This window comes from Telmatherina bonti, assembly GCF_933228915.1.
Source record: "Telmatherina bonti genome assembly, chromosome: 5".
Lineage (NCBI taxonomy): Eukaryota > Metazoa > Chordata > Actinopteri > Atheriniformes > Telmatherinidae > Telmatherina > Telmatherina bonti.
Window position 1 is genome coordinate 23,361,595 of NC_136623.1, and position 15,849 is coordinate 23,377,443.

Sequence of the window (15,849 nt, forward strand, 5' to 3'; positions counted from 1 at the left end):
CCTCCAGCGCTGCAGTCCTGCAGGTGTTGGGAGTTTCCCTGCTGCAACACATCTGACTCAAGTCAATGGGTAATGGGTAAACTTGTGCAGATTGCTAATTACTCTGCAAGCTCTGGACAATTCTGCTATTTTAATCTGCTGTGTGTCAGGTGTGTTGCAGCAGGGAAACTCCTAACATTTGCAGGATTGCAGCTCTTGAGAACCAGAGTTGTTCTAAATGCTTTTCTCTATCACTTTCTAAATTTTATAGCAGTGTGCTAAACCTACGTTTCCATGTTTACATATATTTCTGTTTTAGCCCTTAACTGTTTTCCTTTTTTTTTTATTTTATTCAGACTTTAAACAGTTTGTGGTACCTGAATGCTGCATGACTTACACTGTGTGGCCCATGAACTGTCTGTAGCATAAAACACTCTTATCAAACCTCACAAGACTTTTCAGGCAGGAAACACCTCTTACATTGTGGTGACATGAAGCCTTTGGAATTATAAGCTCTTGCAGATCCATTGTTTTTAACGATACATTTACTGGGAAAATTGGGAGTTTTATGTAATTTTTTTGGTGTTCTAGTTTCGTTTGGTGGTGAAGACGTCTCTAAAGTTGCTGCTGGTTTTTGTTGAATACATCGAAAGTAATGCTGCATTGCTCATCAAGGCTGTGAAGACTGTGGACACCAAAACAGGTAAGAACTCTAAAATATGAGAAGAATCTTGTTAGAATTATTTGGATAGATTGAAATAGGGGCAAAAAATTTAGTAGAAACAGAAAAGGTTTATATAGTAATGTGTGCATACAGAGGAATTTAACTGTAGCAGCCTGATGCTAGTTGTCGACCTATTAAAGTAGGATTTCTTTCATCCAAAATAAACTGTATATGTATGTAAAGTTTTAATGACTAATTTTCTTTGTATCCCAGTGACATCAGTGTTCAGTCACAAAATTATACATGTCACACACTATATATACAGACCCTGCAGGATTTGTCTTCATATCAGTTTTAATTATCTGCTGTTCAGTACAACCCAAGCAGTGAAATGTAGAGTGTGATTGGATCAGTTTTCCTGAGCCGCTCCGTAGCCATGCATAGATCACGCCTTATTGAGAAAAGCTAGAACTCCTGCCTGCAGAAGGCTTTAGTTACCTGCCAGTCTAAATGCTCCACATTGTGCTGTGGCATATAACAGGGGGCAGGACATCTGCGTGGAGGGGTCAGGTATCCCTCTGTCTTAGCTCAGTCTTATCCCATCGCTTCAGTGATTACGTAAGACTAAACATGATCCCCAGTCTCCTGATGAAATGCATTTGAACTCTGTCTGAGGCAGTGAGGTGTTCCTTTCCTTTTGGAGATAAAGGCATCATTGCATGGTTTCTCTTCTGCTGCTTTTCAAGAGGACTGCTGGGACTGCAGCTCTCCTTCTGGAGATTACTTTACAATAAGACTTTTATTTCTACACACAGACTTTTATTTTTTGTGATAAGATGAGCGCATGCATTGGTATAGATTTTGTTCATATGTAGGTCTACGATGACTATAAATACGAGCTTTTTTGTTTGGAATTTGTCTCGTTATGCATAACTTTTTGTGATCAGGTACAAAACTGTGGTCTAATGTCATGGAGATCCTGGATGAGAAAGATGGAGTTGACACTGAGCTGCTGGTGTTTGCAATGACTCTCATCAATAAGGTCAGTAACAGAACTCTCATTATTCTTGCACAAACTCACAGAAAAACATGCAGTTTCTGTCTCCTGTTCTGTAACTTTCTAACCTGATTTCATCATGCGTGGTAATAAAACATTATCTGCATTCAATAACTTATACAGATAAGGAAAGCAAGTATGTTAATGAGTGGTGGTACTCTTCTTTTTTAAATTTGATCAAATTTAGTTTGACTTCTTTCTAATTTGATTTAATCATTCTAGTTGCTGTTATCACATTTTCAAGACAGTGATAACCACCCTTGACTTTTCAAGAACGAAGATATTACTGTGACACTTAAAAACAGCAGCAGAAACAGCAGCAAGAAACTAAAACTAAAAAATAATTGTGAAGCATGACAAACATAAAATGCAAATAATATGTTTTTCATTGCAGAGCCCTGAAAATTGAATAACAAAAATAGTCAGTGTCATATAATATATTCATGTGTTCATGTTTGCATGAATAAATAATTAATTAGCAGGCACAAAATGTGATTGAAATAAATGGTTTAGCGTGTTTATGAAAGTAGCCTAGCTACAGCTGAGCCCATGACATCACACTCAGCATTGGCAGGTAACACAGGTAAACACGTTCAGAAGATGATATGGCTGAACAGTTCCAGTCAATTGTCCATTCAGCTGGTTTTCTGTAACATGTCCAGGATTACACCATCTGCTGTTAGCAAGCATTTGCAACCCTGTTTCCTCTCTGCAGTCTGTCTGCCCTCCTTGTCTGAAGTCTGAGAGTTGTTTAGAGGCTTCGGAGTGTGGAATGTTTCTGCAGCCAAATATAACACGGCATTCCCAATATTCCAGTTTCTCCTATCTCAGCTCCAAGCCAGTTAGTCTTATTTGCCAATTCCACTGACAATTTGGGATTTTTTTAGTATTATTTTGGGGATAATCTGTTTGTTGCTCATATAACACTGTATAATGCTGCAAGTATGAAGGTCATTGTCATATAAAAAGTGTATGACTGAGATATCTGAAAATACATAATGCTTTACATTGAAATGAGATGCTAGAACAACCTGTCTGATTTACATCTAACTAGCTAACTTATTGATTTATTATGCTGCTTTGTTATGTCTGGGTAACTATGCTACTGTAATCACTCAACTGCAGTTTCCTGGATGTTGGTATTAAAACAGTTTGTACTCCTCGTTGAAGTTTTTTAAAAATGGTAACATAAAGGAAAACTTGAGAGATGTTCTTTGAAGAGCCAAATGAAAAGATCCTCAACCTTGATGTTTACAGGCTAAGCAACAAACTTAAAGAACCAAAAGATTTTTTTTTGTGTTGAGTTTAAGGATAATGAGATTTAAATTTATGGGCTCAATACAAAACTATAAAGATTTCGCAGCTGCAAATGAATGTTTGTAAATCTTTTCAGAGGTTATATTTGTAAAGTTTGTGAATGTGTAGAGAAATGTAAAAAACATTAGTGTTTGAAAAGAAAAACAAATTTCTTTTGCAAATATCCTTTCATGGATGCAAAGTAAAAAATCTGCATACACTATCTGATTGGATGATGACAAATCAAACAATCTAATCAGAGCCCAGATGTCTTTCCTCGCCGTGCAGGCCTTAGGCTGCTAGCTGCAGGCTACGGGTTTAAGGCTGAAGGCTGCAAGCTGTAGGCTCTTACTGGAGACTCAAATTAAATGCATCTGCTTGAGAAATTCATTAAACAGAGATTTTAGGTTAATAGATAATAGAGAGATATAAATAGATTTTTGCAGGTAACACCAACTGAGCTAGACTTTAATTTCACACTGTTTTACAAAAACATTCTGTCACTCTGTTTATCAGTATGACTCATTTTAGCTTAGAAATGCCTTTCTGTGGACACACAACAGCATCTCATTGCTAGGTTGGAGGCAGGAGTCATTTTCCTAATGAGACGTTATCCTAAGTGACAAAATCAGATCGCATTTTTTATTCTGTTACGTTCTCTCTGTCTCTGTTGGATCAGTCTCTGGCAGGCCTTCCAGACCAGGACTCCTACTATGACATGGTGGACTGCCTTGAGGAGCAGGGCATTGAAGCCACAGCACAGAGACACCTGAGCAGGAAAGGCACCGATCTTGATCTGGTGGAGCAGTTCAACATGTATGAGGTTAGAAAGTCACTGCAAACTCCAATGTAAAGGTCTTTTTTTAATGTGTCCCAAGGCAACTGCTGCTTACAGTAACAGCAGTTAAAGCACTTAAACTGCGATGCCTCTTTGACTCAGATGACTCTTCGCCACGAGGATGGAGATGATGAAGCCCAGTTGCCTCCAAGCATCCGAAAGGACCGCCGGCGGGCGAGTGTTGGCGGCACCAACGAGAGACGAGGCCTGGAAAGAAGACGCAGCCGGAGACACTCGCTTCAGAACAGCAGAGGCCACGCTTCTGCTCCAGCTTCACCCAGCAGCCCTCACACTCGGGCCAACAGCTTCCTGCCCTTCGGTGGCCAACGGGTTGAAGACATCAGTGAAAGGTGATGCGAGGGACACAAGAAAATGGACCAGGTGGAAAACATTTCAGAGAGAATAAAAAAAAGGGGGGGGGGGGTGCTTTGATATATATTTTAATGCTTGAGCAATAGCAGCAAGTTAAAAAGGATCACAAATTATTTCTGGATCCGTGGAGTATTTGTTTGTTTCACAGGAAGCTGCCTTACTGCAATGAGTAAATCTTCCTTTTGGTTCATTTTGGTCATCTACTCTATCCTCAGCCAAAGCAGAAAATTTGATTATATAGATATTTAATAAATGACAAAGAGGAGACTACTTATGCAACATGATATTGTGATGTTGTTCCCCCTGGTCAAAAACCTTCTCCTGCTTCTGCTGGTTACAGGAAGCATCTGTGAACATGTGATATCTGCTCTCTGTCTGATGTTAAGCTCCCTACATTGAGCAAACCTTTCTGACTGCATAGAGCTAATAAAGCTACACCTTGTAATCCTTTGATAAAGATAAGATTTTATATAGACCACAGCGGAAAACAAAGCTTTGATATCAAATTTGTTCTCATTAACTTGCCACATAAATGTCCCAAAAAATCTCTAATGTACAGAGAGCAGCACGTCTGCTGATATCCTCAGTAGCACTACGGTCCTCAGGTTTGCTTAAATTCAATCCAGCAGGTCATTTGATACCAGGTTAGCCTCTTCCAGTCCAGAACAGGAAATTCAAGCCGCCTTTGAAGATCACAATTTTCCATATTGTTAATGAAATCCAGACAAGCAAGAGCGATCCAAATAGCCAACTGGCAACAGACGCATGCATGGCGAGCCGACACACCAGTTCAGCGAAATCTCCTTCAGCCTGAACAATAGTCATATTTAAAATCACAACAATCTCATATTAGACTGTTTATGCTGTTTCATAGTAGTTGGATGTACTGCAGCTGTAACTGTTGCATGTGTGACTTCTAGCATTAGCATTGTCTGAATCTACTAACCAGTACATCCTTTGAGTGTTTTATCTCTCTTCTGCATTAACACACGTGATGCTTTCTTCCTTTGACAAGCATGCTTCTGTGTGTTTTCTTGTGTTTTCTGTGTGCTGTCTCTCTTGGGCCGATCATCTTTTTTGTGGTTTCATGTTCTGTCCAATTTCACTTCACTCCCACCTGCGTCCTCCCTTCCATCTTTCCAACCCTCAACCCCTCCTCTCGCTACAGAGAAGAGGAAGAGGAAGAAGATGAGGAGGATGAGGAGGATGAGGAGGACGAGGCAGATGATGAAAGTCATCCAGTCACTGAGTCCTGTAGACAGGGCACTCACAGGTATTTTAGGCCAGCTGGCTTCCCTAGCGTGGTACCCCGTAATTCTCTCACAGTATCTTCCCTGGATTCTCCTCCATTCAGAAGTGTTGTTACTATTCTCTCTCTTTGGACTCCTACTCTCTTGTATTTTGTCCTCCTAGTGTGGCTCCAGCTGTAGCAGACACTCCTAACTTGTGTTTGAACTTAAAGTGTATGGCCAACATCCTCCCTAAAGCCAGTGACCCTGCAGGGCAGAGTGACTATCTCAGCACCAAGACCAGGACACCTTCTCCTGTGTCCATCGCACCTAAAAAGAGGACCTTTAGTCCTTGGTGTGTTCTTCTCAGCCACCTGACTGTGTCTTTCCTCTCAAAGTACAGCTCCAGGGCCTGCACACCTTAAGTTTCAGCCCCCCCTCAACACAATCCCTTTTCCTTTTTTCCTTTTGTTTGTGATTAAAACTGAATAATGTGTGTTTTAGATCCAAGAATCATTCATTTGCCTCCATTATATCCAGCTTAGTGTGCCTTTCAATGTAGGAACACACCATCTCCCATCACTGGATTCTGTCTTTGTCACTGTGCCTTTAGCAAACCTAAAAGATCAAGCAGCGATGCTAAAATGTCCAATCATTCCCAGTTATCTTTACCTTTTTGTACTTTACCTCATGGAAGGCAACTTTTTAATTGTCTCCCATCAGGTTGCCTTCATCATCCTATGGAGAAGAGCCATCATTACTTCTTTTCCTCAGCTGATGAAAAGCATAGCTTTAAAAATATTAGCTTTTTGTCTGTCTTTAATCAGGACTTGGAAATAAAGCAAACCCATCACAGGTCAATTCATTTGTAGGTTATTAGTATGAGTCACAGTTTCCACCTCTCAGGAAATGATTCTCAAAGATAACTGGATTATAAGATTTGCAGCAACACAAACAAGCAAGTCCTCATTCAACCTGTATGTTAACAGTATAAATAATTACATACATTTACACCTAGGCAGAGGATTCACAGTAACTTTATTGCGTATTAAGAAGCACATCCCGACAGATCTGTTGTCATTTGTCTGCCCTGTTGTCTTGCTGTCTTGCAGCACTCCCTTCTGTCTGCTCTCTCACTAATGTGATTGCGACTAACAGTTGATCATTTCGCTTCTGGGGGTCTGACTTGACGTTTTTTTTCCTTGCTTTCATCTTTAGTCTGACTGAAACTACATCTCCTACATCTTACTCAGCTAGAAAGCCCTGCTGGGCTGAAAGGTAAGACCAGGAGTCACATGTTGGTTGTAACAGGAGTGTGCATGGACAAAATGCATGCTGGTTCTGACATTATTTTCCACTCGAAGCGCACAATGCTGTCTGTGATATACTTCATTTTTTAACACTAATCAACACATATTTCGATAAATAGTACTCCAGTGGAAGTTATTGTGCAAACAATAGATATGATGTGTTGTTACACAGAGATTCTCTCAGGAAAAAAAAGTCAGTGATAGGGAGGATTTCCTCTCCGGAAAGCTGCTCAAACGCTCAGGAAGAAGTTCTCAGGAATACTCTTTCTTATTCAGTGGGGTCACATCTCCGTCTAAACTCTCTGACGTTAAGACTTTAGCTTCATGTTGCTGATTCTTAAAGGGATATTCAACCATTTTGCTGTCTTTTGTTTGAAAAAGGTGAATTAAAAAAGCGATGGCAAAAAATTTAGTTCTTTCTTCCTTTTGTTTTAAGCAGAATGACTTCAAACGGCACTCCATACCCTGGCAGGCACCATCCTTCTGCATCACCCGTGCATCGCTTAACTACTTCAGCACCCTCCACCCCCGACTCAAAACCTGACAGGTTTGCACTTCAATTTCTTACCAGATACAGCAGAGCAGTTTGTGGTTTTTATAATATTAACTATTAACTTTTTATCTTCAAAACAAAGGCCGGCGTTAGGGGGGTTACTAACGTCGTCGTACAGGCAGCATCAGGAATCTCTTGCTGCTGAGAGGGAGAGGAGACGTCTGGAAAGAGAAGAACGTCTACAGAGAATTGAAAGAGAGGAGAGGAACCGCTTCAAGTTCGTATCCTCCTACAAGTCAGAACAAACACTGCTTGACTTCTAATATAAAGGATACGCAAACTGTCTGTACCACTGCAGTACAGGTGGCTCCAGTCTTGACTCAGCAGAGATTTTCATAAATCTCCCCTGATTCTGAGACAAGCTGGGCTTTCTTTATGAGGGTCATTACATTCACTGAATCATGACTAGAGGACTCTGCAAAAGCATATGCTCTGCTCACATTTCATGTTACAGCTCTCTGCTGTCTTAAGCATATCACATATTAAACAGAAAATCTGCTTTTATAATATCATCATATTCACACTCACCTCCCTTTGTGTCATAGTCAAGAATATGGAGACAAGAGAGAGGAAGTAAGACAAGCCAGAGAGGAAAGGTGAGTTTATGCTGTTTTAAAGATTCCTGTCATTACATTTGTAAGCAGATGCAGATAAAAAAAAAAATGTTATGAGTTACATTTGGCTTTAAGCTGAAATGATCAATACCAGGCTCAAGGCTGAAAACACTGACTGATTCAGTGTTTTATATGTCCGGCCCCAGCAGTGAATTAGTTTTAGTGTGTGTGTGTGTGTGTGTGTGTGTGTGTGTGTGTGTGTGTGTGTGTGTGTGTGTGTGTGTGTGTGTGTGTGTGTGTGTGTGTGTGTGTGTGGCTATCCCATTCATGGTTCATTCGCATTCTTTTGTCCAAATTGTTTTCAACTCCGTGACCTTGAACATGCTAGTTTGACAACATTACACAGAACTTTGGCAACTTTAACAAAAAGAGGGACTTCATCTTAAGTTTCTGAGTGATGAGATTACAGCTCCATTTTCCATAATTATCCTGAAATGAGACATAAAAAGCTAATGTTGACTGATAGAATCAGTGTGATATGAAACTCTTTTCCTCCATGAAGTTTAAATTCATTATAAATCGCTTATATTTTAAACCTAAATAGTTTTGGTTTTTTTTCAAGACTTTAGATGACATTTATTTTGACATCCAGCTAAACATTCCCAGTTATGTTCTCACCAGAACTGTTGTGTAGAGTATTCATTCATTCATTCATTCATTCATTCATTATCCTAACCACTTAATCCGATGAAGAGTCGCGGGGAAGCTGGAGCTTATCCCAGCAGTCTTTGGGCGAAAGACAGGGGACACCCTGGACAGTTCGCCAGTCCATCACAGGGTAGTGTAAATTAGTGGTCCTTATATCAGGAGTTACCAGGCCTCTGAAGAGCTGAACAAGGAGGGAATTCAGTTATTTGATTCAGAGATGCAACTGAGAGTTAGAGGTCAGTAGATCTCCAGGACCGGACTTGGGCACCCCTGATTTAGAGAGTTGGTGGAAGACCCATTTGACCCTTCTGATATATCGTATTGATCACACGGGGGTAGGGGTCGCAAACACCAAACACCAACATATGTTATCTTGGGGGTCGTGGCTCAAAACATTTAAGAACCTCTTGTGTTGATGCTGTTAAAGGGGAGTTTTTTCCTTCCCACTGTCGCCGCATGCATGCTCAGGATGGGGGATTGGATCGAAGTCATGACTCGATGCAATCAGTTGGCTTCTATTATAGGATATGTATGACTTGGCTCGAAATGATGTGTATGTTGATTTGTGTATGTAAAGTGCCCTGTGACAACATTGTTGTGAAGTGGCGCTATACAAATAAAGGTGAATTGAATTGAGTTGAATTGATTACGTTTTCATCACACTGCGCTCAGACATGTGAAACCTGTGTTTGGTCATTGCAGGTACAAGACAGTGGAGCGGCTTGCTGCCGAGGAGTTTGAGCGGGAGCGTCCCAGAGTGCCTGCAAGAGGCCGGACAGAGATCACATTGTGTTTAAGTCCAACCCCGTCCAGCCACTCGGCATCTCGCTGTGCGACACCTTCGTCCACTATCTCACAGGAGGAGATTGTCACAACTGCTCACCAGATGTTGGGTAAAAAGTGTTCTTTAGTCAACTTTTTATCTTCACTGCTAAGGAGAAATTATCCCATCTGTCAGCGCACTTGTTCCACTACTGAAAATGTTTATTAAAAAATAACTAATGAAAAATATTAATATGTCAAAATGTAGGTATTTCATGGTAAAGGGATAAAGTAGGAAATTCTGTGTGTGCGTTTGAGAAGAGACAATGGGAAAAGGAGATGTGTGTACATGAGTGCCCACATATTTTGTGTGGAATTGGCTCGGTGAGGTTCTGGTTGAACAGCCTCGGTCATTTGAAGATAACTGGCTGCTGTCAGAAATGACCGATTCCTTTCAATACTGCTTCAGTTTAACGTCGACAAAAACTGGCGAGTTTGATTACTTTAATGACTGAACTTTGAATGACGCAGAATGTTAAAAAAAAAAGTTTCACTCATGCTTTTGGATTTTCTTTTTCCAGGAAAAGGAAGCATTTTAGATCCAAACCATGCCCCACAAATCAAGGCTAAAATCCCAGCATCAGAACCCTCTCCGGCACCTCCCTCCGGACCCGGCATTCAGCAAACTGAGTCAGAGACACTACCGAATGTTGCTGAGATGCAGTCTGATGGGAATGCGGGAGCAGAGCTGATGTCAGATGAACAGTCAGGCAAGGAGAAAGTAGAGAAGCTGGAGCAGGAGAAGCTCAAAGAGCAGGAGCAGAGTGCGGATGAGGTAGGTACTGAGGAAGCAGAGGTAGCTAATGGAGCAGAGGTGAATGAGCCAGATGTGGAAGTGGGAGTAGACATGGAGTTAGAGGGGGAATCCGAGAAGGTGCAGCAGTCAGAAAGGGATGTAGAGGATAGTGTACTTTTGAGTGAGAAGGAGAGACAGAACGATGAAGTGAATGAAAAGGATAACTGCTCCGCATCCAGCATCTCCTCTACAAGCAGCACTCTGGAGAGGGAGGAGCGAGAGGAGAAATTCACCAGTGACATTGAAGCAGGTACAGTTGAAACTGGTTTTATTCATTTGCGTGAGCATCAACCATATCCTCTCCTGAATGTGAGATGTGTTTGTATCCACAGGCCAGTGGAGTCGCTGCAGCAAAGAGGCAGATGTGAATGATCAGGGCAAGAAAATTCTAAACAGTAAGCGCTTCATGCTGGACATGCTTTACGCTCAGAAGACGGGTACAGAGGATGCTGGGAATGTCGGAGAAGCAGAGAGGGAATGTGAGAATGAGGCAGAGATGAGTGACTCTGTGGCCAGTTTGGCCAGCAGGATCTCCACACTGGAGGCAAACAGACAGGCCCGAGGGGAAAATGTGAAAAAAATGGAGGTGGGACATCTGGACAACCAGGGCAGTGTCCGTGCTGTGGCTGAGAAGTTCGGAGATTTAGTCAAGGGACTGACATCTCCACCTGAGGTGGAGGTCTCTAAAGAGCAGCAGCAAATTGACAAATCATCAACTGCCGCTTCGTCTGCGTTGCCTCCTAAGAAAGAGTCGGACCACATCTGGGATCAGCTGATGGCAGCTCCCAGGGAGCTGCGGATCAAGGAGATGGATTTTACAGACCTGAAAGAGGAGGATGACGTGGACATTATGGATATGGACAGTATGATGCGATCAAATGACGTGATACCACCACTTCCACCTCCACCATACAGTACCGCCCTCCCACCACCTCCACCTCTGTTTGGATGTCCTCCACCACCACCCATCCTTGGCAAAATGATGCCACCACCTCCTCCATTCATGGCTCCTATCCCTCCGCCCTCCCCTCAGCTGGGTCGAGGGGAGGCACCGCTATTCCAGAAAAAGAAGAAGACCATCCGTCTCTTTTGGAACGAGGTGCGTCCTGTGGACTGGCAATGTAAGAACCATAAATTCTGTAAGGAGTCCCTGTGGTCCAAACTGGAGCCAATTAAATTGGACACATCCAAACTGGAGCAGCTGTTTGAATCCAAATCCAAGGAGCTACCTGTAACAAAGGTAACTAAGCCACAGCCAGGGGCGAAGTGGGGGCACGTTGCTTCGGGAGGGGGAGGGGGTTCCTCCCATTAGAGATTTTGAACATCAAAAACGTAATTTTCTGCAACTGCTGTCTTTCTGACATGATGCTGTCAGGAGAATTTCTTTACTTTTACTGTACAACCGAAACTGAAAACACCGTCGTCGTGTATCACAAGTATCAGTTCATTCAAAGTTCAACCCTCAGTAGTTGCATTACAAGTATAAGAAACACACAGGTATATACCAATATTGAACAAACAGAAAATAAAAGATAAAAAAAAAACTAACAGTGTAAATGCTACATTGAAAATGCCCACATAAAAAACACAAACATTCAGAGTTGCATTAAGATTCTGGAGATGACACAAATTTGTTTTACACACTTTTAGTCATTACTGTTTTTTAATGGGTTTCTGTTCTTTTATTTGATTAATATGTGGTGATATGCTTTGTTTGTATGCAGTTCTTATGTTTTATGTAACAGATTTCAATACGGTGCTTTTCATCTTTATCATGCTGAAATATTACTCGTGTTAAGACTTTCTAGACTGGTTGTTATATTGTCTCAGTGTATTTGCTCTATGTACAAGTATCACCATCCATCCATCACTCCATCTGAAGCCATGAGATTGATTTAGTAGTTTTTGCTTCACTTCCATCATAGACTTGATGTTAAACTATTTGGAAACTCAGTCTGGTAAAACGACTTTCAATCATTGTCTTAATAAAGTTTAAAAATGAGATACGACTAACTTCTTAGATTAACGTTGACTTGATAATATGCTTCAAATATTATATATAAAAATAAAGTCACAAATTAATACCATATCTCAATAACATTTGTTTTTGGGTCTAATTTTCTTAGTGTCTCACATTAAACACTTTAACACTCTATAGATTCACACATGATCAACAAATTGGAGACATAGCAGCAGCTAAATGTGTTCAGCAAATATGTTTCTGCATGCATCTTAGATCTTTGACCCATGACAAAATGACCTCTAACCCATATGCTAATTTTATTTTTATTTCGCAGAAAGCAGCGGTTGATGGGAAACGACAAGAAATCATTGTCCTGGATTCAAAGCGCAGCAACGCTATAAACATTGGATTAACTGTCTTACCTCCTCCCCGCACAATCAAGACGGCAATTCTCAACTTTGATGAGTATGCACTAAACAAAGAAGGCATAGAGGTAAGCTTTTTAATAAGGTTTAGTGTTAAGGTGTGGTGAAATTAGCACTGCAGCACTATTTATTACTTAGTCTGTCAAAGACAACTTATTCAAACTTACCGAGCCCAAAATAAACACGGCTGCCCTGAATCATATATGCCAGTCAAACGAGAGACCTGGCGATGGGGAGATTGCTCATGATGTTGATATATCATGTGATTTTTTTGGCAGCATGGCTGACCTTTGGGCTGTTTTCATGTAATTGGTGATAGTGTTGATATGTTATTTCAAGCTTGTTCTAAAAACCACACGATAGACATCTGAAGGATCTTACACCAGCAGGTAGCGCTCAGTGCTGCATTCCTTTGTTATTACATAACCCACGGTATTTAAAGCTTCCACCTGAGTTTGTTTTGTTTTTTTTTATCAAAGAGGAATGTTCCTCTCTTCGTTACTTATAAGGTGTTTTCTGCCACACAACAAAGTGAGGTTAAAAGTTCAGATATCTACAAAGCTGGAAACATCTCAATAGTTTGAAGTATCACAGTCAGTTGGTCTCACATCCTCTCCTGTGTGATTTACTCGGCACATTCATAGAAAGAGTTTGCACAGACAGACGAAAACCTTTCGATATGATTGGTTAAATAATTTTCTGACGTCTTCCAATAGAAAATCCTCACAATGATCCCCACAGAAGAGGAGAAGCAGAAGATCCAAGAGGCTCAGCTGGTAAACCCAGACATTCCTCTGGGCAGCGCCGAGCAGTTCCTGCTCACCCTGTCCTCCATCACAGAGCTGTCTGCTCGCCTGCAGCTGTGGGCATTCAAGATGGACTATGAGCTTATTGAGAAGGTCAGACACATTCCTGTTGCTTCTAATCCCATGCAGGCACATCGCACATTAAGCAGTTACATAAGCCCTAACTCATTTTTGTTCCTTCAACATTTCTGCTTTCCTCCACTTCCTGATAAGTCGATTATAAGTCAGCATGTCTGTACAATAAATAGAAATCAGGATCTTAATAAGTTGATTTAAAGTTTTGAAAGAAGCAGAAACGACAAGCTTGATGCCTTCCAAAATAATCAAACTCCAAAACAATAAAGTTTGGTATGTTTGGTAACTGGAGCCTCAAAATCTATATTTTCTAATGCAGAGCTTCCCAAAATCTGGGCATTACTTTTTCATTCTAAGAGCAAAAATTACTTTTACATATTTTTTTTTTTATGTCTTTTTTAGGAAGTGGCAGAGCCACTACAGGACCTGAAGGAAGGAATGGATCAACTAGAGAAAAACAAGACACTGAGATACATCTTGACCACCCTGCTGGCTATTGGTAACTTCCTCAATGGCTCGAATGTGAGTACAACCCAACCACCTGAAGGGCTCATAGGTTCCTCTTGTATTCACCTTTTCTCCTGTCATGTCTATCGTTCACTTCCTACATTTCCCTCAACACTTCCCTTTGTGCAACGCTCTTGACAACATATTTGTCTACTACAGACAACAATGGACTTTGTTAGCAATAACGCGTCACTGCTTCTGTTAAGGCTGTTTGCAGAAGAGAAGTAGAGGGACCTTGTGTAATTTCTTGAAATTCATGTTTGCGTGGATGCTTGTGCGTGTGACCTCGTGTCTCTCTTTGGCATGGAACTTTTCTGTGTTTCTTTGCTTTCTGTGTTCCTCTGTGTGTGTCTTTACATATGAGTGAACTTCTGGGATATTACAGCCAAATATCCAAAAAGGAAACAGGTTAAAAAACATCAAAACAAGTACTTCCCGTAAATAATAGCTATATTTTCATTTTTCAGTAAGCCATTTAAACCTGGCAGAAGAACAAGGCAGTTCCAGTTGGGATTATGTCTTTTATGATGCGTTCTGGCTGTTTTAGCTTTGCTGTAGTGAGAAGATTAATCGGCCGGGCCTGAAGTAGATTGTGGTTTCTGATAATCACAGTCTAATGAATCTACATATCTGTTCAGCGCACTCCATTGAGCCCCTTTTTCTGACCGTGCCAGAAAGGAAATTCACCGCAATTTTGGTGCTCTAGATTTGTAATTTCACTGAGCTGTTTCCTTCCGTGTTCTCATTGTGTTCCTGTGCTTATAACTGATCTCCAGGCAAAAGGCTTTGAGCTGAGCTACTTGGAGAAGGTCCCAGAGGTGAAAGACACGGTTCATAAGCAGTCTTTGCTGCACCACGCCTGCTCCATCGTGGTGGAGAAGTTTCCAGACAGCACTGATCTCTACTCTGAGATAGGAGCGATTACCCGTCTGACCAAGGTTGTCAGCTCATTCAGCTTCTCCAGTTGCTTTTGTTTTGTTTTTTTCTTTATGCAGGATTTAATCCCGATATCATTTATTGCACTCAGGTGGACTTTGACCAGCTTCAAGACAATCTGGCCCAGATGGAGCGAAGATGCAAAGCATCATGGGATCACCTCAAAGTCATTGCAAAGCATGAGATGAAACCAGCGTTGAAACAAAAAATGTCCGACTTCCTCAAAGACTGCGCAGAGAGAATTATAATTCTCAAAATTGTACACAGAAGAATTATTAACAGGTCTTTGTCATTTCTTTATAGTCTTAATGCACATTTAAATTCAGTTTCAGAGGTTATTTAGCAGAATTTTATGTGTTTAAATGATGAAGAAAGTTTTGGAAAGTTTTGTTTCTGTCAAATCTGCATAGAAATGTGTCGCTTCTCTACATATCTGCAGGTTTCATGCTTTTCTGTTGTTCTTGGGCCATCCTACATATGGAATACGTGAGGTCAGCATTCATCGCTTTAGCAAGATCTTGAGCGAATTTGCCCTGGAGTACCGCACAACAAGAGAGCGAGTGCTACAACAGAAACAGAAGAGGGCCAACCACAGGGAGAGGAATAAGACCAGAGGGAAAATGATAACAGATGTGAGTCATCTTCAACATATACACTTTCTTCATTTCATAATCATTGCCTTTGTTTAGTTTGCACATTCTCAATTCTGTGCAACAATATTAACAATTCCTGAACACAGGTTAGATTCTTAACCTGGTTAAATCGCCAAATGTGGCTTTTTCTGACAGATAGGGCTTGCATGTCTAATGACATCAGCATAGTTCCTCTGTCTTCACGTGTATGAGATACTGTAACAACAATCAGTGAGTTGTTTTCAGTGTATCCCATTCTGTAGCTGCAGCAGGCCAAGAAAGGCCTGAGCAAACACCTCACTGACTGATTAAAATCCCTTGAACCCC

The 15,849-nt window shown here is 41.1% G+C and overlaps 1 protein-coding gene across 1 annotated transcript in view; it reads left to right on the forward strand.

The window, feature by feature from the left end:
• fhod3b (formin homology 2 domain containing 3b) overlaps positions 1 to 15,849 on the forward strand; it is a gene marked incomplete at its 5' end in the record, with an annotated part of 90,586 nt that overhangs the window by 71,412 nt on the left and 3,325 nt on the right. The window contains 19 exons of the mRNA XM_079241207.1: positions 571 to 682; positions 1,591 to 1,685; positions 3,676 to 3,819; positions 3,937 to 4,184; positions 5,375 to 5,479; positions 5,620 to 5,790; positions 6,654 to 6,713; positions 7,185 to 7,292; positions 7,381 to 7,515; positions 7,844 to 7,894; positions 9,263 to 9,453; positions 9,904 to 10,428; positions 10,511 to 11,418; positions 12,476 to 12,634; positions 13,283 to 13,465; positions 13,850 to 13,969; positions 14,731 to 14,892; positions 14,982 to 15,172; positions 15,330 to 15,522. Coding sequence (XP_079097333.1) covers positions 571 to 682; positions 1,591 to 1,685; positions 3,676 to 3,819; positions 3,937 to 4,184; positions 5,375 to 5,479; positions 5,620 to 5,790; positions 6,654 to 6,713; positions 7,185 to 7,292; positions 7,381 to 7,515; positions 7,844 to 7,894; positions 9,263 to 9,453; positions 9,904 to 10,428; positions 10,511 to 11,418; positions 12,476 to 12,634; positions 13,283 to 13,465; positions 13,850 to 13,969; positions 14,731 to 14,892; positions 14,982 to 15,172; positions 15,330 to 15,522 — 3,861 coding nt within the window. The remainder of the gene's footprint in view (positions 1 to 570; positions 683 to 1,590; positions 1,686 to 3,675; positions 3,820 to 3,936; positions 4,185 to 5,374; positions 5,480 to 5,619; positions 5,791 to 6,653; positions 6,714 to 7,184; positions 7,293 to 7,380; positions 7,516 to 7,843; positions 7,895 to 9,262; positions 9,454 to 9,903; positions 10,429 to 10,510; positions 11,419 to 12,475; positions 12,635 to 13,282; positions 13,466 to 13,849; positions 13,970 to 14,730; positions 14,893 to 14,981; positions 15,173 to 15,329; positions 15,523 to 15,849) is intronic.